A 22,334-nucleotide genomic window follows, 5' to 3' on the forward strand; every position below is an offset into this window, starting at 1 on the left:
AGAAAGTTTGGCTAAAAATTTATCTTTTAATATTAGCTAATGGAAATGATGGTTTGGATTTTAAAATGTTTAATACAAACCTTTATTGAAATAATTAGTTTTTTTTAAGTACCATTAAAAAAAAATTAGGGTTTTAAAATACACTTTCATATAAAATGGCAATATTTGTTTGAGATAGCAAAATGGGAATTATGATAATAGGGGGTGATGAGCAAAAAAATAAAACTACAGGGACGTAGAGAAACGCATAAGGGTCTATATGTAATATTGATCATTAGTTAAAAGAAAAAGACAAAAACAGTGATATGGGCACCTAATGTTGCTGGTGGTGCGCCTTTCATATTTAAAACAACAAATAAATAATATAAAATAAATCAGAAAAAAACAAAGAAATAAAATAAAATAAAATAAAATAAATAGAATAATAGTTATATGGTGGATATTGCACTGCAGGCAAAAACCAAAAACCAAAACAAGAGAACCAGAGACCTTCCATGATATGCTTTTGAGGTTTGAGATAGAGAGAGAGTTTTTTGAGTTGAGGATGATGAGAGAGACAGCCAAGCCATAGAGACAGAGAGAGAGAAGGAAGAATTTTTAAGATTAAAGAAGAAGAGGTTTAAGAGAGGGTTTTAGGTCCACCAACTGGTGGTTAGAAGATTGAACTCTTAACCAAACATATCTCTTCATCACCACACACAAATCATCAGCTAACAACACCAAGGAGGAAGAAGAAGAAAGAAGGAGAAGCAGAAGCAGGTTGAGCAACAACTAGTTCATACTACAGCTGGGTTTGAAGGAAGAACCAGGAAAAGCTAAGCTCATGATAAAAAGATTGAATAGTATTTCAAAAGAGAGAAACTTTATCATCACTCTCTTTTAGAGAAAAGCAAGAACTGTGTTCGTGTGAATCTTTCACGTGGGGATTGATGGAAAGGGAATAAATGATTAGAGAAAACGATCAAAAGTGAAAATTGAATTATTATTACTACTGTTATTATTACTTAGCTTGTTCTTGGAACCCATAAACAACCAACACACACACACAAAAAAAAAAAGTTTTTATTTTTCTTCTTCTTCTTTGTTGTTGTTGTTGTATTATGTTCAATATTTTCAATGAAAAGTAAAGGGTTGTGTTGTTGTTGTACTGGGTTCTTGGGATCAGAAAGCGTTTTGTTTTGTGAAGATTGTGTTATCAGTGGATCTGGTGGTGTCTTCAAGCTTTTCTGTTCCCCCCAACACCCACAACTGTTGCTTGTTTCCAGGTAATTTTTTATTCTTATTTTCTTGACTTTTTCTTCATTATCTTTGCTTGCTGTTCATGGATAGCTCTTTTTTATTTATTTTTCTTCATCTCTCTCTTCTTGCTGATGATGATGGTGATCATAAGCAAGTAAACTTCACTATTTTTTTTTTTTTTTTTTTAATTTTTCAAAATCCTTTAGGATTTACTTACAGATTAGAGATTTGTCTTTGTTCTCTCTTATTTCGTTGGAGGGATGTTTTATGCTTTTTTAATGGTTTGCTTTCAACTTTTTCCTTGTTTCTTCTTCATAATTCTGTTTTAAGGGGATTTCTGGGTTTGTTTCCTGTTTTAATTTGGTTCAGTTGATGAAGAAATAAGATTCACTGAAAACTATTAGCTGTGTGTGCTTAAATTAACTAAAGAAATCATTTTTGTCACTAAGTTGCTGGATATTTCTCTTAGTACATGCATACAAAGATTTATAACTGTAAGCTTGAGAATATGAGCTTCTTTAAGCCACTGGTATAATCTTCTTTTTCATGATAATGGATATCTGGGGTTTTGTTTGTATCAGTTTGAGCTAATTTGTTTTGATGAATTGCTCCTTCTGTGTAATAAATTTGTAATGGTTTGTTTAAGCTTTGTATAAATGGCAGATAAGTTGTTAAAGCAAAATCAGATCTTAAAAGGGTTTCTTTATTTGTGACGGGAAATCATTTTAATTTCCGTTTTCAGCTCCCATAGTTAGCCTCTAATCTGAGTTGGAACACTGTTGCAGGAACCTGTTGAGATAATACAAATATGGCAACTTATTACACTAGTTCAAATAATCAAAGGGAGGCTGCTCCGATGATCTATTTAAGGGATTCGTTGCCGGTTTCTTACTCAGAGGCACCGGTTCTTCCTGGTAATGTGATGATGTACATGAATTCAGGGTCATACCCGGATTCGCTAGCTGGAAGTTCTCAACAGCAAAATAATTGCATTGATATTCAGTCAGTGGAAACTTCAGAATCAACCCCACATCAACAAGAAATCTTCTCAAATCTTGGTGGGTCACGAATTGGGGAGCATGAGTTCAACGCATGGAGGGACAGTAGAAATGAGATGTTAGTTATGCACCCAATGGGTGGTCCGACCAATATTCTTCAAGGTGGACAGAATTTGCAGGGTCAAGGATTATCCCTTAGCTTGGGGACACAAATTCCATCTGGAATCCAAATGCCTTCCATCCCCTACAGAAATCCTAATTCGGGCTTTGCTTCATTCTTGAGTTCCAATTCATCGATTACAGGTGAGGGTGGCAGGAATGGCTCTTCTAGAGATGGACAAGCAAGAAATGTTGAATATTTGCCACCTGCTTTCTCTGGAGGTAACCAAGAGAATAAAGGTGATGTATCTCCTTATGGGATGTCAAGTGTTGCAAGAGCCGTCCCCAATTCCAGGTACCTCAAGGCAGCACAACAACTTTTAGATGAAGTTGTTAATGTTCGAAAAGCTCTGAAACAGCCTGATGGTGAGAAAAGCCAAAGCACACATGAGCAGCGGATGAAAAGTTCCAAGGAGGGTGATGGGGGTTCAAGTAATGCACCATCAAATCCTCAAGAATCTGCTGGAAACCCACCGAATGAGCTTTCACATGCTGAAAAACAAGAATTGCAAAACAAGTTGACAAAGCTTTTGTCCATGTTGGATGAGGTAAGATCAATATATAGTTCTCCAAGCCTTTTGCTATGGCAACAATCATCATCTTTTCAACCAAATCCTTTAAGAAAGTTGGAAAGCTGATATTTTTGACACTGGAATTAAATTAAAAAGAGTAAAATAAACTCAGTGCGCAGATTGATCAGAGAAGAAAGAAACATAAGATACATGGTTGCCTATAAGTAGTGTTGTTAATTACTGGTGCTGTCGAGGAAGCAGAAACCGCCATTTATTATAGCCAATACTATGGAATTGTCCCTAAGATTGTTGATGGTTGCCTGAGTTTCTGACTAGGAGCTTCTTGCACTAGATGGAACCTAGCTTAGCTAGTCTTTACTGGTAGTGCTCTGAGAAGGTAGTCAAAGACTTCCTCTTAATAGGGCCAATACTTCTATGACTTCTATCAGAAATGTTAATATTTTGTGCTTTGAATGTGATTTTGTTTTGGTCCATTTTTATTATGTGGATTGGTGCAATTAAGCTACCACATCTCATGTTATTTTATTTCTCTATGCATTGGTTTTGTGCTCTAATTTTTATGAGATCTTATAATGGTTATCCTATTGTGATAGGTTGATAGAAGGTACAAGCAGTACTATCACCAGATGCAGATTGTGGTATCTTCGTTTGATGTGATTGCGGGATGTGGGGCTGCTAAACCATACACCGCTTTGGCTCTGCAGACTATATCCCGCCACTTCCGGTGCTTGCGTGATGCTATCACCGGCCAAATTCAGGCAACCCGTAGAAGCCTTGGAGAGCAAGATACTTCAGAAAATGGTAGAGGTGTTGGAATAACTCGCCTCCGATATGTGGATCAGCAGCTCAGGCAACAGCGAGCACTTCAGCAACTTGGTATGATGCAACAACATGCGTGGAGGCCACAGAGGGGGTTGCCTGAAAGCTCTGTTTCGATTCTTCGTGCCTGGCTGTTTGAACATTTCCTTCATCCGTAATCCCCGACCTTAAACTTTACTCTTGTTTCCTTTTTCATAATTTGCTTGTTCCTGCATAGATCTCTTACTACTTCTATGTACTGATTGCTGTGTTTGATGTCTGCCAGTTACCCGAAGGATTCCGATAAAATCATGCTGGCAAGACAGACTGGCTTGACTAGAAGTCAGGTAAAACAAATTAATCATCTTATTATCAGTATTCAAGGCAGACTTGAGACATTGTCATGATAATTTCATTAGTCCGACAGTATTTATCATGCGTATCATTGGAAGATATCGCAAAACTGTACATCTGATCTTCATGTTTTACGTTGTAACTTGACGAAATATGTTGTCTTGCTCAGGTTTCAAATTGGTTTATAAATGCGCGGGTTCGTCTTTGGAAGCCTATGGTTGAAGAGATGTATAAAGAAGAATTTGCCGAAGCAGAGATGGATTCTAATTCTTCTTCTGAAAATGCAGCCAAAGCAAATAAAGGTGATATGATGACCTCCGAGGACAGGGAAGAAGATTTGCAACAAAGTGGGAGTTCAACAGCAACTGAGAGATGCAGTACTGGACAAATGACAGAGTCCAAATCTGATCATGTTCCCGATGTTGAAATGGCAAGCGCCAGTTTCCATAACCGGACATGTGGAGGAGCTGAAACGGAGTATGGGTTACTGAAACTGAGGGATGAACAAAGGTCCGGTGTTGATGAATGTAGTCTCTTTCAGGACCCAATGGTTCATTCAGATGGGGGCAACGATAGGTACATGGCAGCTGCTGCTGCTGCTTACCACATGTCAGAGTTGGGCCGGTTCGGGAGTGGAAGCGGGGTGTCTCTCACATTAGGATTACAACACTGCGAGGGTGGTAACCTACCGATGTCTGGTGGAACCCATCATAGTTTCGTTGCCATGAGAGGAGATGATATATACAATGCTGCAGCATCTTCTGTAGGGGCCGAAACAGCAGATTATGAATGTGTAAATAACGGGAACCGGCAGTCCAGGTTCAGTTCTTCCCATTTGTTACACGATTTCGTAGCTTGAAAAGTGATTGCTTTGCATGCTCACACGGATGGATCTCAAATTCATTCTTATGGTAAGAAGAAAAACTCAGGCTTTTGACCGTTCTTTTAGGTTCGTCAATCTTTGCTTTTGTGAATGGTAAACCAAAAGATTTGTAGTCTTCTGGATATGAAGACGTAGAACACAGTTGTAATATATCAAGAAATTGGTTGGTTAGCATATTTGTAAAGATAAGATACATAATTTTTGTTCAATATGTGGGAGGAAAAGGTGTACAACTAGCTATAACTTTGGTATTGGATAAAAAAAAAAAAAAAAAAGATGTCCTGATTTGAAATAAAGTTGGTAAGGATTGGCTTTTTGTCATTTTGATGGTTTGATTATAACCTCTAAGATACCTATAATTGTCTTTTGGTTGGTGTTCATTGTTGCCAAGTCAATTTCACAATCAGCAACAGCAACAGAGAGAAGGAGACAGATTCCATTGGCGTGTTATAATAAAATACTTAGAAAGTTTTGAAGCTTTCTCTTCAAGTGTGTGACTACTAGAGCTATACTATCTTCTTCCTCTCTTACCTAATTAGTTAAAATAAGCAATGTTTTTTTGCTTGTTTTTCACATCTCTGTTATCAATCAAGGTAGTTAGTTTTATACTTTTTACCTTCTCCGTCACTTCATCTGTCGCCTTCAAGAGGGTGCCGTTTCCGTGCTCTCTAAGAAAATAATGCCAGAGGTGAACTGAAGGAGGAAGGAGGAACTCTCTCAAAAATAAGAAACTTCCCACTTGGAAGTATTTTTATGAAGTACTTCCATGGCAGTATTCACATGACTTGTCTTAGGCAGGCTTTGTGGAGATTGCAGGGATTTTTCCTGGAGCATAGCCCTTATTTTAAAGGACAAAGGACAGGAAAGTGAAGGCTTTGCCATGTGTATATTTAAAAAGGTTCAGGGTCCCAAATAGTAATAACATGTCAACTATCAAATGCTGATATTATGAAAATCTTCCATTTCAATTTGGAAACTCCAGTTTTATGTAGGTTCCCTAATCCATATCCCTTCAAATTGCAGTTAAAGATCGACATTAAATCAGGTCTAACGAAAGCATAATCTTCCACCCAGTTCTAAAGAATATAAAAAAGAAAGAGTTAATGACACTCACACCCCCTAAGGTTTACCTTTTTCACAAGTGGATTGAAAAGATGTTTTAGGTCAACATGTAGACCCCAAACGTTAATATATTAAGGGTAACAATAGCCAGGCACATAATTCTATATTCAAATAGCAGAAACCATTTTGCATAAATGATGTTAAAGAAGAAAAGAAAATAAAAGAAATCCCTACTAAGCGAAGCAAATTTCTAAAATGAAAAACTTTATATTTCCCATTTCTATGTAGTAAAGTTTGTACCTTCTCTGTGTACAGATACTGTTGATTCTGACAACAAACAATGCTGAAAATGTCTGAAACAAGACGTTTTAACTTAGCAGTTACTAACAAAAGCAGCAGAACATCCTCAAGCTTCCAATGAGTTATGTAACAGATTTTCGGACTGACAAATAAAAATGATCATTTCAAAAGAATATTATTTTGTTGTATGAAACTTTCTTACCTAGCTTTCCAAATTCTAAATTTAGATGGAGTATAGATTCTGATTGTTAGTCTACTGTGTTTAATCCTACAATGCCAGCATCTACCTGAAAGATATAAAAAACTGAAGTTAGAAACCGTATCTGGGAACTGACTGCGGCTAAGGATAAATCGAGAGTACTAACCTTCTGTATAGAATTCTTATATCTTCCCTTAAGAGTGGACTTTCCAAGAAGGGATCATCACAATTATTCACATCGACAGTCTCCAATTCAAAGTTCCTATAAATGCAGAACTCATTCCACTCAAACCACATCCTTGAAATCAATTCTTTCTTGAAGCAAGTGGTATGATCTTTCTCTTCATGAGTATCAGCAGACACCAATCTATATGCATATACTTTCTTTTTCTGGCCTGGTCGGAATGCACGGCCTATTGCTTGGCGGGTCACTGATGGATTAAGATGAGTATCCAGAATGATAATGCGGGATGCCCCGACCAATGAGATTCCTTCACCACAAGCCTTGATTGATCCAAAGAAAACTCTTGAGTGAGGGGAGCTGTTAAAGCGCTCCATGGAACACTCTCTATCCTCAGCACTTGAATCACCTGAGATCACAAAAATTTCACGCCCTGGACTCCAGCCCTTAATTTTCACAACCAATCTCTCTAAAAATTTCAAGGGCTGAAGGTACTGACCAAACACAAGTAACTTTTCTCCAGCGGACTCACATAAGTTCAACATATTAAAAAAGAATTTAGCTTTGACACCTTCTCCTAAATCTAGTTTCACTAAAATCTCATCCATCTTATCATCTGTAGGGACACTATTTTCAGGAAGGGAATTCAATTCCGGATGCAGAAAAACAGAACTTCCAACAGCAGACATCTTAAATATTTTGCCCTCTCTGCCCAAAGTATTCAACTTAGGAAGCTCACTCTTCTGTCTGGAGCTCAGGTTCAGTACTACAGTGAAATCAACAAGTCCAGGAAGCTCATCCAAGACATCACCTTTATAATAATGAAGGACCTTACTGGTCATCTCACGTAGATCTTGTATGACACTCACTTTCCTTTTGAAATCATCTTCCTTGAGAAGTGAGTGCTCTACTGACTCACAGAAAGCTGTGTCCGCACCTGCTTTGGATGGCTTCCTTGCAGGTATTCTACTCATTATGCGATTCACAACAGCTCGAGAGGTATCCAGTCTGAGAAATTTTGGACGAACTAGATTTAAAATGTTGAACACCTCTTTCACATGATTTTGGTAGAGGGTTCCTGAAAGTACAACTTTGCGAGGTGTCTGCACTCTGGCAAGGGATTGCAATACATCTGTATTGTCATTCCTTGGAGTATGCCCTTCATCCAAAATTAGAAGTGAAGGCTGTTTGAGCAGTATCTCTCGACAAGTGGCTGCTGTCTTGCTGGTTTCAGAGTCGCACAACAATAGTGGAAAATGTTTGTACCCTAAGAAAGAATACTCTTCTCTCCACCCACTTTTTCAACACTTCCCATTGCTGAGCCCGGCTATCAGCTTTCACAGTGTAAAAATCAAAAAGCGGGAAATCTCAATTTGCCATGTCTTAAACTCTTTTCCATGTAGATAAGATTCTTTAGGAAGCACTACCAGTGTGCTAGCCTGTGGGTATTTGCCTAAGAAACTTTGGATGAAACTAATAATCATAAAGGTCTTTCCAGATCCAGGCGATGAGCCATGATGCAGCCACCAGGATTATCTGTCAACAGATTATTACAAAGAAAATTAAAGCCTTCCACTTGATGGAGTTTCATTTGCTTCATATGTCTCGGATGAATAGCAATGCCAGTCTCCAAGAAAGATCTTCAGACAACTTAACTCCAGCTGTACTGCTTGAATCTTGCCTTTGGCATTTCGTGAATCTACACGTAAGTTCTACTGCTTTTGACCTATTAACAAACAAAAAATCAAAACCAAGGGAATATAATTTCCAGCAGGGAACTAAGCTAATAAGGCATCAAAGTGGAAATTTAAACAAGAGCTAAATGATAAACAAAAATAACTTTACCTTACTAAACTGGACCTCAATATGGTGTCAATTGCTCTCTCAATAATTCCACAAATGCGACAAACTAGCCAAGGTCATCCTTTAGGATGAATGAATGATCACAGTCTTCTCATTTCACTATTGTGTCCCTTGCCTGAATTATCTTCGACGCATCTACCAGAAGCAGCATAAAATCACAGTAAAATTGCAGCACCTTCGCAAGTTAAGCATGATGGTCAGGATAATGAAAATATATAATGGAAAGATATCGTTCAATAAATGAGTCAAAGAATCAAACAATATAAGTAGATTTAAGAAGATAGCATAACCTACATATCCACACAATTATAATTCTAGAAGACTGCATACCTCCCAAATTCTCTCAACTAACAACCATCAACAGTAATAATGTCTATGATCAATAGTAATAATGATTCTTAGATCTCTACAGAAAATTCTAAGCCTACTTCCCAGGACATTTGCACAACAGAATAGCATAAAATGAAAGAGTTTATGCAAACTATCCTTAACCAAACAAAAATAAGAAGTTCTAATTGCAATGATCATAAATAGAAACAGATAAAACATAATCAAAACTGACAAGACAGAGTACCTTGGAAAGCTCTAATGACATATACATTTCTGCCAAATTTCCCTAGATCATCACCTTCAATCTCTGTTTGGTTATCATCATCTTCTTCAACACCAACATAAACACCCCTATCTTCTCGACAACAATTTCACCATCCACACTTATTTATCTTCTATTTGCATTGTTTCTCCGCATAAGCACTAACCTAAATTTGGTAATCACAGATCAGAGTTTTAGATAGACATTGGATCAATAAATATATTAACGAAACCTGAAGCACATCACAAGCACAATCAAACATATAAATATACACTCACGATTCTCTAGTTACTCTTCAAAAAGTAAAAAATAGTGAAAACAAAAGTTACCTTATTCTCTTCTACACCAACACCTTCTCTTTCTCAGCATCACTTTTACCATCCAAACTTACTTTTTCTCCACCTGAATGGTTTCTCGCCATAGCCCGAACCTAAATTTTATAATACCAAATCAGGCTTCATATGGGAATAAGAGACATTGGACCAATAAGATATTAACTACAACCAGAAGAATGGTGCTTCTTATCTTCAACAAGCCACAACAAAATATACTTTCACACTTCCATTCTCATATTCAATTCTTTAAAAGTTAAAATCATAAAGTGAAATTCAAACGTTACTTTTCTCTTCTACATGACTCCTATAATTCTCAATATCACTTTCAAAGCCAAACTTACTCTTTCTTCCACTTGAATGGTTCTCTCCGCATAGCCTAACCTAATTTGGTAATCACACAGACACTTTCAGAATGTAGATGATATTGGAACAATGAATATGTAAAATAAAATCAATGAACTAGTGCCCATTAATAAGCACTAAAGACATATAACTTTTCTGAGTTACGAGTTACACTTGCAAGAGTATTTACCTCAGTGTTCTCGGTATGATATTGTCCATCGAAGGCTGCACAAGACAACCTCAGAAAGAGGATTAGAGGGTCTCCTTTCTCCCTCATCTTATCATTTGAAAGATTACTACTAACGGAACATCAGCAACAGCCGCACACTCACCTCCAAATCAATGACATTAGGACGAGCTTGCTGGATTTTCAACTTTGACGCTGGTTTGCTTAAGTTCTTTTCAGCATTTTCAAACATTTGCGAGAGCAAAGGATTGTTTCTGAAAAGCTGACCCCATACCTGAGCCTTCAGCTCCATAGACCTTTTAGTCTTCTGTGACACTTCCGAAACAACCAGAGTCTAAATTCTTCAAACCAGCAAAGGCAAATTGACCCGAATAACTGTTAACGTTCTGAGAAATCTTTGTGTCTCCTCTTTCGCTTCATCTTCTGTAGTAAAGGGGAAGCCGTTAAACTGGAATCTTTTGCATCTCCAGACTTTTCATCTTTTTGTGTCCCTTGGAATATGACTCTATCACAAAATTATAAATTATATTAGAAGATTAAGCATCAACATATTTGAAAACTACCGTGACACTTACTGTAAAAGAACAAACAATCAGAAACAGCAACAAAAACATAAAAATAGCAACTGAAGCATATGGAAACAATGTGCCCAATCAAACAGACATCAACATGCATATCATAAAAAACAAGCACAAATACAAAATAAAGCAGGTATCTACAGTACCTGACCGCTACCGGTACTGTACATATATTTTGCCACTTAAGTAACGGATGTTTTGATCATGGAAAAAGTAAGCTTACACCGCTTACAGCAACGTTACGTAACAACTCCTAACGACAAAAATGGTTAACACGAAGTTCACACACACACACGCATTGTACGCAACAAAAACTTGCATCAACAAAATCCAGATAACATAAAAAAAGAGATGAAGAGAGTACCGGACACGGAAGCTAGCGGAGAAACCGTCAGTGGCGGCTTCATTTCTAAACAAACTCAACCAACCTTCAATAACGTACTACACAAACAAGAGCAATAAGCAAGTTAATCATTCAAGAATCAAATAAAGTCGTAAAAGCTATTTGTTTTTGGTATACGTTTTCGATATATGCAGAGAAACTCAAAAGCGGGGTCTGCTTGTTTCGGAAGAGGAAGCTGCAGAGACTCTGGACTCGGTGGGAAATGGAATGGTACTGCCTACTGAGTCTGACAGAGAGAGAGAAAAAGGACAAAAAAGATGTTCTTTAGGGACACAAATAATTATTACTTTCCATTAGTCCAGCCCTTGCCATTAAGACAATTTTTTTTTTTTTTTTCTTTTTCCCAGTAATATTATTCACATGTTTTTTTAATGCAACGGTAGCAGAATGCGATGAAAATTAATTTATAAGTAACGCGTGAGTATTTGAAATTTTAAGTAATTATATGTTTGGTTAAAGTATTTATAAGTAATTAATAAATAGTTGACGTATTTAGTAAAATATGATTTATAAGTACATTTTATTATAAAATGACTAAAAATAATACTATATTAAATAAGGGTATATTATGAAATTTTAATAAGGGTATACTATGAAATTTTAAAATTAAATAAGAATAATATAATAATATACTTGGTCAAACTAGCTTATAAACATTTTTTTTTTTTTTTTGCTTCTAAGCTCAGAAAAGTTATAAACAAACAGATCAACTTAATTTTAGAACTTATAAGCTAGTTTGACCAGCTTATAAACTTAGATAAACACTCTTTTAGACTAAAACTAAAAAAAGTAAAACTTAAAAAAGGTCATTCCTTCATGAAAAAATGACAGTTATTAATGGAGAAATAGTTGTTCCTTGGATTAGGAACACCATTCCATCTCCAAGGAATAATCATTCCGTCCTACAGAATGATCGTTCCTTGTACGATGAACAGAAATGGTTGTTTATATCTAGTCAAAATTGTAAATTAACGTGATAATATCAATTCAATGTCGCATTGAGTTTAAAAAATTTGTGAGATTCGTATGTCAACCGTAACATTGTCCCAAACAAAATCCTGTGGTATGAGCACTGTGACGAGCAAAACTGTCTGATCCCTTACACTGCAGGGACAGGTCCGTAGAGGTGCGGTTCGTTTGTCTGATGGTGCTAGTGTACTCCATCATGGAGGCTAGATAATCCTGGCCCATAAAAACACTGCCAGCATTCAATTAGAAAGTACCACAATTCTATACTCAGATAGCAATGTTCATTCTTCACAGAGGAGGTTGAAGAAAGAAAAGTGAAAAGAAAAGGAAAGGAAATCCAAATGATAATTCTGAGCTGAACAAATTTACATTTCCTATTTCTCTAGTCCTGTACACAAAAGTTAATGCTTTCGTAACGTAGACGGAATACATATTTTCTAAATGGCATTCTACTCACTGCTTCAGTTCCAAATGCTGGAATCTACCTGAAAAAATATACCAAAAAGGAGTGTTATAAGGCGGAAGATAGATAATCATACTAGGGAACTCTGACTGGGGTTAAGGATAAATTGAGTACTGACCTTCTGTACAGATCTCTAACATCTTCCCTTAATAGTGGAGTCTCCAGGAAGAGATCACCACAGTCAGACACATCAACTGTCTCCATTTCAAAATTTCTGTAACCGCAATATTCATTCCACTCAAACCACATTCTTGAGATCAGTTCCTTCTTGAAGCAAGTGGTATGATCTTTCTCTTCATGGGTATCAGCACAGACTAATCTATATGCATACACTTTCTTTGTTTGGCCTGGTCGAAATGCACGGCCTATTGCTTGGCGAGTCACTGATGGATTAAGATGAACATCGAGAATAATAATGCGGGATGCACCAACCAGTGAGATTCCCTCTCCACAAGCCTTAATTGATCCAAAGAAAACTTTGGAATGAGGAGAATTGTTGAACCGCTCCATAGACCACTCTCGCTGCTCAGCAGTTGATTCACCTGAGATCACAAAGACTTCTCGCCCTAGACTCCATCCCTTAATTTTCACTACTAATCTCTCTAAAAATTTCAAGGGTTGAAGGTACTGACCAAAGACAAGTAACCTCTCACCAGCAGAATCACACAAGTTTAACAGGCTAAGAAAAAATTTAGCTTTGACTCCATCTTTCACATCTAGTTTTTCTAAAACCTCATCCATCTTATCATCTGCCGGGACACTATTCTCAGGAAGGGACTTTAATTTTGGATGCAGAAGTACAGAACTCCCAACAGCAGAAAGCTTGAACTTGCCACCCTTCCCACCCAACATCTTTAACTTTGAAACTTCAATCTTCTGTTTGGAACTCAAATTCAGTACCACAGTGAAATCAACAAGTCCAGGTAGCTCATCCAAGAAATCTCCCTTATAATAATGTAGGACCTTGCTGGTCATTTCACGAAGATCTTGTATGACAGTGACTTTCCTTTTGAAATCATCATCCTTCAGAAGACAATGCTCCACCAACTCATAGAAAGCAGCATGTGCACCAGCTTTGAACTGCTTCCTCAAACCTGGAATATGTACTCTACTCATTATGCGCTTTACCACAAACCTTGAGGTATCCAGTTTCAGAAATTTTGGACGCACCAGATTCAAAATATTGAACACTTCTTTCACGTGATTCTGGTACAGGGTTCCAGAAAGAACAACTTTTCGAGGTGTCTGTACTTTAGCAAGGGATTGCAATACGTCGGTATTCTCATTCCTCGGAGTGTGCCCTTCATCCAAAATCAGAATTGAAGGTTGCTTGAGCAGTATCTCTTGACAAGTGGCTGCTGTCTTACTGTTTTCAGAGTCGCAAACAATAGCAGAGAACTGTTTGTACCCTAAGAAAAGAATACTCTTCTGCTCCACCCACTTTTTCAACACCTCCAATTGCTGAGCCCGACTGTCAGCTTTCACAGTATAAAAATCTAAGAGTGGAACATCTTCTATTTGCCATGTCTGAAACTCTTTCTTCCATGTTGTCAAAATACCTTTAGGAAGCACCACCAGTGGTCTAGCCTGTGGATACTTAGCTAAGAAGCTCTGCATGAAGCTGATTATCATAAACGTCTTTCCAGATCCAGGAGCATGAGCCAAAATGCAGCCACCAGGATTATCAGTCACCAGATTGCTTCGAAGAAAATTAAATCCTTCTACTTGATGAGGTTTCATTTGTTTCATATGTCTTGGATGAGCATAAATGTCAGTCACCATCAAGTCATTTTCAGACAACTTAACTCCATCTATGTTGCTTGCATCTCTGCCTTTGCCATTCCAAGGATCATACATGTACGTTCTCGTGCTCCTTTTCACCTAAATTTAACAAAAAGAAAAATCAAAATCTAAGGCAGCAAGCAAGGACAACTACTAAACAAGCCATCAAGCCTAATCATTTGCATAAATTAATTCCAATGAGATGCAAATGCAACATCGAATAGAACTTAAGAACTTAGTCATTCTATGCTAGTCAGGTTGTATGCTTAACAAAACTAACTTCTAAATTAAAGCTATTGTAACCCAAAATCGTAACAGTTAGTTTTGCATTTCACACTATCTCTGGAATATATTTTATAAGCCCATATGGCCATTCAATGTGTAGGGATTTAAAAATGTTAGGAGATCGCGCAGAGAAAAACATACATTCGAGATAAATAACATAGGAATAAAATCACAATACACAAAGAGACACGATATTTACGTGGTTCGACATAACCCGTCTACATCCACGGATGAGAGAAATCTACTATAGTTTCATGACACAATATATAATAGTACATAACACCATAAATCTAGTACATAAAACAGAGCGGAAACAATCTTAGTTTCTAACCACGCTCAACCCAATACTTAGAGTGGAAACAATCCCAGTTTCTAAGACACTCTCCCCATGGTGTTTAATAACTCTTACATCAAATACCCTGTGTTCTCACATTCTCTCATAATCTTGAATTGGTTCTAACCCCTATATTTATAGATAGTATATGAGATATTCTTTTTCTAATAAAATTCATATTTCAATTCTTATTAGGACTCCTAAATTATATTTCTATTTACAATTGTATTCTTTACCAAATAGATTTTTTAAAGACATACAATTTCACATGGAAACAAATAGGAAAACGAGCCACAATATCCCAACAAAAAATGCACAAGCACTATTGTGGCCAACATATGAAAAAACATCAGATTTATTACCCTCTTACCCCTATAAGTTCCAATATTATTAAAATTGTAGGCAAAGATAATACGGTCATTTTGATATAAGAAGAAGAAAATTTACTCAGTCACCAACTCAATTGAAAACAATTCAGTCAACTACCTNTACTTAGCTAAGAAGCTCTGCATGAAGCTGATTATCATAAACGTCTTTCCAGATCCAGGAGCATGAGCCAAAATGCAGCCACCAGGATTATCAGTCACCAGATTGCTTCGAAGAAAATTAAATCCTTCTACTTGATGAGGTTTCATTTGTTTCATATGTCTTGGATGAGCATAAATGTCAGTCACCATCAAGTCATTTTCAGACAACTTAACTCCATCTATGTTGCTTGCATCTCTGCCTTTGCCATTCCAAGGATCATACATGTACGTTCTCGTGCTCCTTTTCACCTAAATTTAACAAAAAGAAAAATCAAAATCTAAGGCAGCAAGCAAGGACAACTACTAAACAAGCCATCAAGCCTAATCATTTGCATAAATTAATTCCAATGAGATGCAAATGCAACATCGAATAGAACTTAAGAACTTAGTCATTCTATGCTAGTCAGGTTGTATGCTTAACAAAACTAACTTCTAAATTAAAGCTATTGTAACCCAAAATCGTAACAGTTAGTTTTGCATTTCACACTATCTCTGGAATATATTTTATAAGCCCATATGGCCATTCAATGTGTAGGGATTTAAAAATGTTAGGAGATCGCGCAGAGAAAAACATACATTCGAGATAAATAACATAGGAATAAAATCACAATACACAAAGAGACACGATATTTACGTGGTTCGACATAACCCGTCTACATCCACGGATGAGAGAAATCTACTATAGTTTCATGACACAATATATAATAGTACATAACACCATAAATCTAGTACATAAAACAGAGCGGAAACAATCTTAGTTTCTAACCACGCTCAACCCAATACTTAGAGTGGAAACAATCCCAGTTTCTAAGACACTCTCCCCATGGTGTTTAATAACTCTTACATCAAATACCCTGTGTTCTCACATTCTCTCATAATCTTGAATTGGTTCTAACCCCTATATTTATAGATAGTATATGAGATATTCTTTTTCTAATAAAATTCATATTTCAATTCTTATTAGGACTCCTAAATTATATTTCTATTTACAATTGTATTCTTTACCAAATAGATTTTTTAAAGACATACAATTTCACATGGAAACAAATAGGAAAACGAGCCACAATATCCCAACAAAAAATGCACAAGCACTATTGTGGCCAACATATGAAAAAACATCAGAATTATTACCCTCTTACCCCTATAAGTTCCAATATTATTAAAATTGTAGGCAAAGATAATACGGTCATTTTGATATAAGAAGAAGAAAATTTACTCAGTCACCAACTCAATTGAAAACAATTCAGTCAACTACCTTGGTTAATAAAAACTCGGGCTTTTTCTTAATATATTAATATAGAAGTTTCCAAATTAACAAGCACCCAAAGACTACAATAAAATCAAGCTAAAGCTCAGAGAACAAAATGTAAATAATTGGGGTAGCAGAGAATAAAGGGATGTAAAAATGTCATGTCTCCCAAGTAGTCCTATAAAATAGAGAAGAAGAATAGGTGAGATAAATTCCAACCCAATCCGTCACTTCTAGGCATTAACAAATGTATTAAGCCAAAAGGCACTTGAAAGCATTGACTCAACTCGGTGTCATTATCAAAATCAAGTGCAATAGCTTATGAAAAATGTTCTCAACCCTCTAAAGGCACTTACCCAAACAAAAATCAAGTGTTTCCCAGACTCAACATCAACATTTATAGGAAGAATCACCATATACATATTTGCATAGATAATTGCTAACAAAAAATTAAAAAAAAATAATAATAAATAAATAAATAAGAGAGGTGGAGGTGCATTGAACATAATGAATAAACAACAATACTCTTACCTTATTGAACTGGACCTCAATTATGCTCTCAATTCCTCGGTCAATCACTCCACAAACACGACAAACATAGCCAAGATCATCCTTCAAGATAAATGAATGATCACAGTCCTCTCCATCTTTTTCCATGTGTTCATTGGCTGAATTATCTTCAACCACATCCTACCAAAAGCAGCAAAATCATGATAAATATTGCAATAACTTAGGAACTTATGGGTGAATGGTTAGGACAATAAAAGAATTATAAGTTGGAAAGATCTTATTCAATACAGGTTACTTAAAAAATTAAATAACATATAAATTTTTAAGAATTTAGCATAACCTACATGTCCTTGTACAATCAAAATTTTTAGTGCAAAATGAACGTAACAGAAATGAATAAATAAAGGATAAATAAAATTAAAAAGAACACAGTACCTTAGAACATTCTAATGCCATTGACATCTCCTGCCAAATATCCCCCAAACCATCATCTTCAGCCTTGGTCTTATCATCATCATCCTCTTCGACACCAACATAAACACCCTGATCTTTGTTGATGGCAATTTCACCAACTAAACTTTCTTCTTTCATTTGATTTATCTTCTGTGTGTCGCCCCCAACCTTAATTGTGTTCTCAACATAGCCCCTAACCTTAATTTGGTAACAACACAAGCACTTTCAGAGATGATATAAAAGACGTCGGAACAGTAAAATACACTAAATTTGACAATTAAATATCAAGGAATAGTACTCCTTATTGAACACACAAACATATTATTTTCTGCTCATCTCAGTCACTTCTTTGCATGGTAAAAACAAAAAAACATTGATATTTACATGTCTCCTCTTTTGGAGAGTGATTACCCATTACATTCAATGCTCACAGTTGATTATCAAAGTATTGAGTGATATATCCTTGTCAGCATTACGATTCCAAAGAAATCCAAGATTAGACTTGTTAGAGAAACATACCATTATGTCCTTTGTTAAAAAATGTCCTGCAGGAGGCTGCGTCAAGACAACCTCGCGAAAAGGATTATAAGGCCTCTTGTCTTCCTCATCTTCATCGTCTGAAAGAACTACGACTAATGGATGAGCTACAGCCTCTGTGTCATCTTCCAAATCAATGATATTTCGAATAGGTTTTTGATTTGCCAACTTTGTAGCCTGCTTACTTGGGTTCTCAGCATTCACAAATATATTTGAAAGTAATGGATTTTTGGCACAAAGAGCACCCCATGTTCGAACCTTCCGATCTATGAGGTCCTTTATGTCTTTTGTTACACTCCCAAATTTACCAGAATCTAAGTTATCAAGCAAATTTGAGATGGCAAATGGATCAGAATAATCGACAATATTCTGTGAAACCTTTGCCTTCTTCTCTTCTGTTTCATTTTTCACAGATGCAGAGGAAGTAGTACAACCATAAGTGTTCGCATCACTCAATAATTTAATTCTTTTATGTCCCTTTGAATACGACTCTATCAAAACAAATGAAATAATACACAAATCAAGCAGAAAATGAGCAACTGCATTACAATTAGAAAAATATAAATAAAAAATCAACCATGCTAGACAAATAAAAAATCTTAAAAGCAACCACTACACATTAAATTACACCAAACCAAGGAGAAAAAAAAAAAGGAAAACATAATTTGAGATAATTATAAATGCTTTCTTTGTCAAAACATAAAAGTCAAGAATTGGGTGTTTTCAGAATTCAAAGTGAGGAAACCAATGAACCCTAGAAAGACCAAACACATATTGTATTTCTTTTACATCTTTGAAGAAGCAATAAACAGGTCAATACTTTAGTCCCTTCCTTACCAGTTCGTAGGCTGATAGTCAATTCAACACTTCACAAAAGAACACGAACATATAACTAGATTATTCTTAAAACTTGTCTTTCGACCACAATACAAACATATACATTAACAATTTCTTGGCTTCACAACTAGCACGTAAATTAGCCAATCATATAGAGATATGCAAACAATCAAAACAAATATCCAAATAACTTACATGCAAGCCGTGAAAAAAACAATGTGTACAAGCAAACAGTCACAAATGAAACCGACAAACCATTCTATAAACATAACTTAAGAGGCCTACCGTTTGGAGAGGCGTAATTTAATGGAAGAACCATCATTGCAGACTCCATAGCTGAGAAGAATCAACAATAAACTAAACAAAGAAAACAACATAATCAAACCCTAAAAACCTCATAAAACTAACAAAAAATTAGAAGAAAATTATCGGCATTGAATTTAGGTCAAATAGACGACTTACATTTCAGCGAAACGACGTCTCTTCTTCCGTTAATGGCAGCTACATAGAGATGTTGACCGTCACTGTCTCGTGTTCTTTTTGCCGTTTTAGTTATAGGCGAGACGACGATGAGTGAGAGTGGAGTCGGACTCTAGAAGGTATCGCGGAGAAATTCTCCTGTGGATCACAATTTTACTGCGTTCGGGTGAGATGGCAGAAAATAATTGGACAAATTATGCAAAGCGAAGTTTACCGAAAAATATTTGACACGTTGTAAAGAGAAATTAATAAATAATAAGAAAGAAATTGAAAAAGCGTATCGCCGTCAAGCTCACGCGCGGAACGGAGTCCGTACTCTGGGGTTTTTTTGTTTGTTTCTAATCCGATGTGGTAAATGGGCAATCCTACCCATTCATATATGGGATTCGAAGCCCCGACCCAACATAATGCAATTCTATAAAGACATGTTTTGAAAACTAAACAGGACCGGACCAGTCAGTCGGATTGGTCCAACCCATCCACCGACCTCTTTTTGGGTCCAAAATTTTAATTTTACTATTCACCCAAATCCCTAATTTGATCATCAGTGAACGAGAAGCTACAAAGTGTCAAAGTTAAATGACTTTTATAGAGTGGAGAGCAGTGGTTCAAGGGGTAGTCCTGGATTGAAATTTCGATGCCATAATAAGTCAGAATTTGGTCAAAAAATTCAACTCAATATGGGAGTCATGACCAGTGTCGAGGTTATAAGGGTTTTGTAGAATGAAGGTCAATGGTTTAGGTGATAGTGTTTGATTAAATGTTGAAGGTCGGAATCGGCTAAAATTTGGCTAAAAAAATCAATCCAAAACGATGATATTTGTAAGTCACGGCCGATGAACGGAGGGTTGCCAAGTTCTGAGGTTAGAGAGGTTTTGTAGAGTGGAGGACGGTAGTTCAGGTGGTGGTGTCGGATTAAACTTTAGCAGTCAAAATCAGCCAGAATTTGGCCGAAAAAGTCAAAACTCGAACTAATCATAGGAGTGTATTTTCTATATTTCAAACCTATAAGGACTGAAAAGTTTTCAGGGGTGTGTTTGTAAGCATTTAAACTTTTTAAACAATCAGTTAAACCGGCTATTTGATTGGTCAAACCGTGAAACGGGACTTGATTTTCAGAACATTGTTTTGAAGTGCACTAGGTTTTCCCCTTCCTATATATATAGAGGATGAAGAAAGCTTCGCTTTTAATATCACATTGCAATTTAAGTAATCAACAGATTGATTAGTATCAACAGTAAAACCACATTGAGAATTCAACTCCCGGAGTTCCTTTGACCTCATTGTTCAATGTGTTTATCTTTATCTGCAGATGCAATAGTGTTATCTATCTTCATGGGGTTCATCAGCATTTCAAACACTTCATTGTTCTAATGCCTTCCATATAAGATGCCATATCATTTAATATTACTATCACTTCATTATTCTTGTTATAGTTCCATTTTATGATTGAAATGAACTTGGAAGAACAGTATTTAGTCATAGGGGTGTTTAAAAGAATCGGTTAGAACCTGAATTGGCGGGTATCCGGGGTTCGGTTCCTGTTCATACTCAGAACCAACGTCAACAAGTAGGTTCCAGTTCTAAATTTTTGGAACCGTTACTGTGCAGTTCTGATTCTGGTTTCTATAGTTAGGAACCGAAACTAGGAATTGAGACTAATATAAAATAAAATTAAAGATTATGGGGGTTAATAAAAACTTTTGTAGAAAAAGTAATGTGAATACATTTATGTTTATATTTCATAACATTTTAAGTAAGTTGGTTTGACTTTTAAAAATCTAACTTTTATAAAGTAATGGAGTTTGTAATTTTGAATTTATAATTTGTAATTTTATTTTTGCTAACAAGTATCGTGGGGGGGTATTTGTAAGTTTTTAAGGGTTTTTTTGCTATTTTAAAAACTTTTGGGAGATCATAAATTTTATAAGGAATCCAGAACCGAAACCGATGTTACAAGTTCTGATTCTGGGTACCTAGGAATCGGAACTGTCAGTTTCAATTCTGATTCTAAATTTTTTAAGAAACCGTCAATTTTGATTTCAATTCCTTAAAAAAATTACAGGGTATTCGAAATCGAACACCTTATAATTAGCCACCAAAATAATGCAGAAGAGTTGGCAAGCGCGGTTGGACTTCCTCCGCAAAACGTGGCTACAGTTTAGTCTGTCAGTGGCACTGTAATTTCCCTTTTTGTCTCGTGTTTACTTTGGAAGTTTGGAGTGATGGTGACGGAGGAAACGTCTCAAGACTCAACAAATAATCGCGGGGAGATTCTTCGACCCATCGTAGTTAGTATAAGTCCGACGAGCTGGCAAAATATGATTGGTAAAAAAGATGTTAGAGGAAATAATGGAGATGTGAAACGTGGCGTCACCGTCATACTCACGCTAAGAATAGAAAGGTGGGGCCGAGCCCACGAGTGACGAATCCGTACCTGCCGCCGCTTTGTTTGATTGTTTGGTAATAGTGTAATCCGATTTGATGTTTAAACTATAATCCGATCTAGGGAGTGGATCATCCTGCTCCCCACTTATTTTATAAACTTTTTTAATTAAACAAGAGAAAAGAAAAGAAAAAATATTAATGTAATTAATTATACAATTTGTCTCAAACAAAAAGACGTTGGGTTTGGATGCAACTTTGACCCTTAACTAGTCGTTTCGGGGTTCTAAAATTGACAGTTGAATAAATCTCGTCAACAAAAATCTCTATTAACAACCTAAGTGGATCGAATTCAGAATCTCTTGAGTAATATGCTCAAAAATCTTACTTAACCGTTTGGCCACCCAGTAGTAGTTGATTTATATGCAATTACAGCACCTTAGATAAAAAAAAAAAAAATTGAATCCCACTTGAAATCTCCCACTTTAAACTAAGAATATTAAGAGTCGTTCATTAT

General features: G+C 36.2%; 3 protein-coding genes across 3 annotated transcripts; 1 reads left to right on the top strand and 2 right to left on the bottom strand.

Annotated features, from left to right (window-relative positions):
* The first annotated feature begins 467 nt into the window (after positions 1-467).
* Positions 468-5,221, top strand: LOC116118386 (BEL1-like homeodomain protein 7). The gene is made up of 5 exons (XM_031404367.1): positions 468-1,265; positions 2,025-2,944; positions 3,523-3,902; positions 4,014-4,074; positions 4,251-5,221. Exons 2-5 carry the CDS (start codon positions 2,048-2,050, stop codon positions 4,938-4,940), a joined length of 2,028 nt encoding a protein of 675 aa, XP_031260227.1. The 5' UTR covers positions 468-1,265; positions 2,025-2,047; the 3' UTR covers positions 4,941-5,221.
* Positions 5,222-6,303: 1,082 nt separating this feature from the next.
* Positions 6,304-7,997, bottom strand: LOC116118394 (protein CHROMATIN REMODELING 35-like). The gene is made up of 2 exons (XM_031404378.1): positions 6,692-7,997; positions 6,304-6,613 (listed from the first exon to the last, which is right to left on the bottom strand). The coding sequence occupies exons 1-2, from the start codon at positions 7,678-7,680 to the stop codon at positions 6,610-6,612; spliced, it is 993 nt and encodes a 330-aa protein (XP_031260238.1). The 5' UTR covers positions 7,681-7,997; the 3' UTR covers positions 6,304-6,609.
* A 4,199-nt stretch (positions 7,998-12,196) lies between these two features.
* Positions 12,197-19,574, bottom strand: LOC116118389 (protein CHROMATIN REMODELING 35-like). Its single transcript, XM_031404370.1, has 8 exons — positions 19,415-19,574; positions 19,238-19,309; positions 18,098-18,606; positions 17,561-17,776; positions 17,147-17,305; positions 15,332-15,615; positions 12,557-14,035; positions 12,197-12,460 (listed from the first exon to the last, which is right to left on the bottom strand). The coding sequence occupies exons 2-8, from the start codon at positions 19,284-19,286 to the stop codon at positions 12,457-12,459; spliced, it is 2,700 nt and encodes an 899-aa protein (XP_031260230.1). The 5' UTR covers positions 19,287-19,309; positions 19,415-19,574; the 3' UTR covers positions 12,197-12,456.
* Between the last annotated feature and the right edge of the window lie 2,760 nt (positions 19,575-22,334).

The sequence above is a fragment of the Pistacia vera genome, unplaced genomic scaffold (genome assembly GCF_008641045.1).
Source record: "Pistacia vera cultivar Batoury unplaced genomic scaffold, PisVer_v2 Contig841, whole genome shotgun sequence".
Taxonomy (NCBI): domain Eukaryota; kingdom Viridiplantae; phylum Streptophyta; class Magnoliopsida; order Sapindales; family Anacardiaceae; genus Pistacia; species Pistacia vera.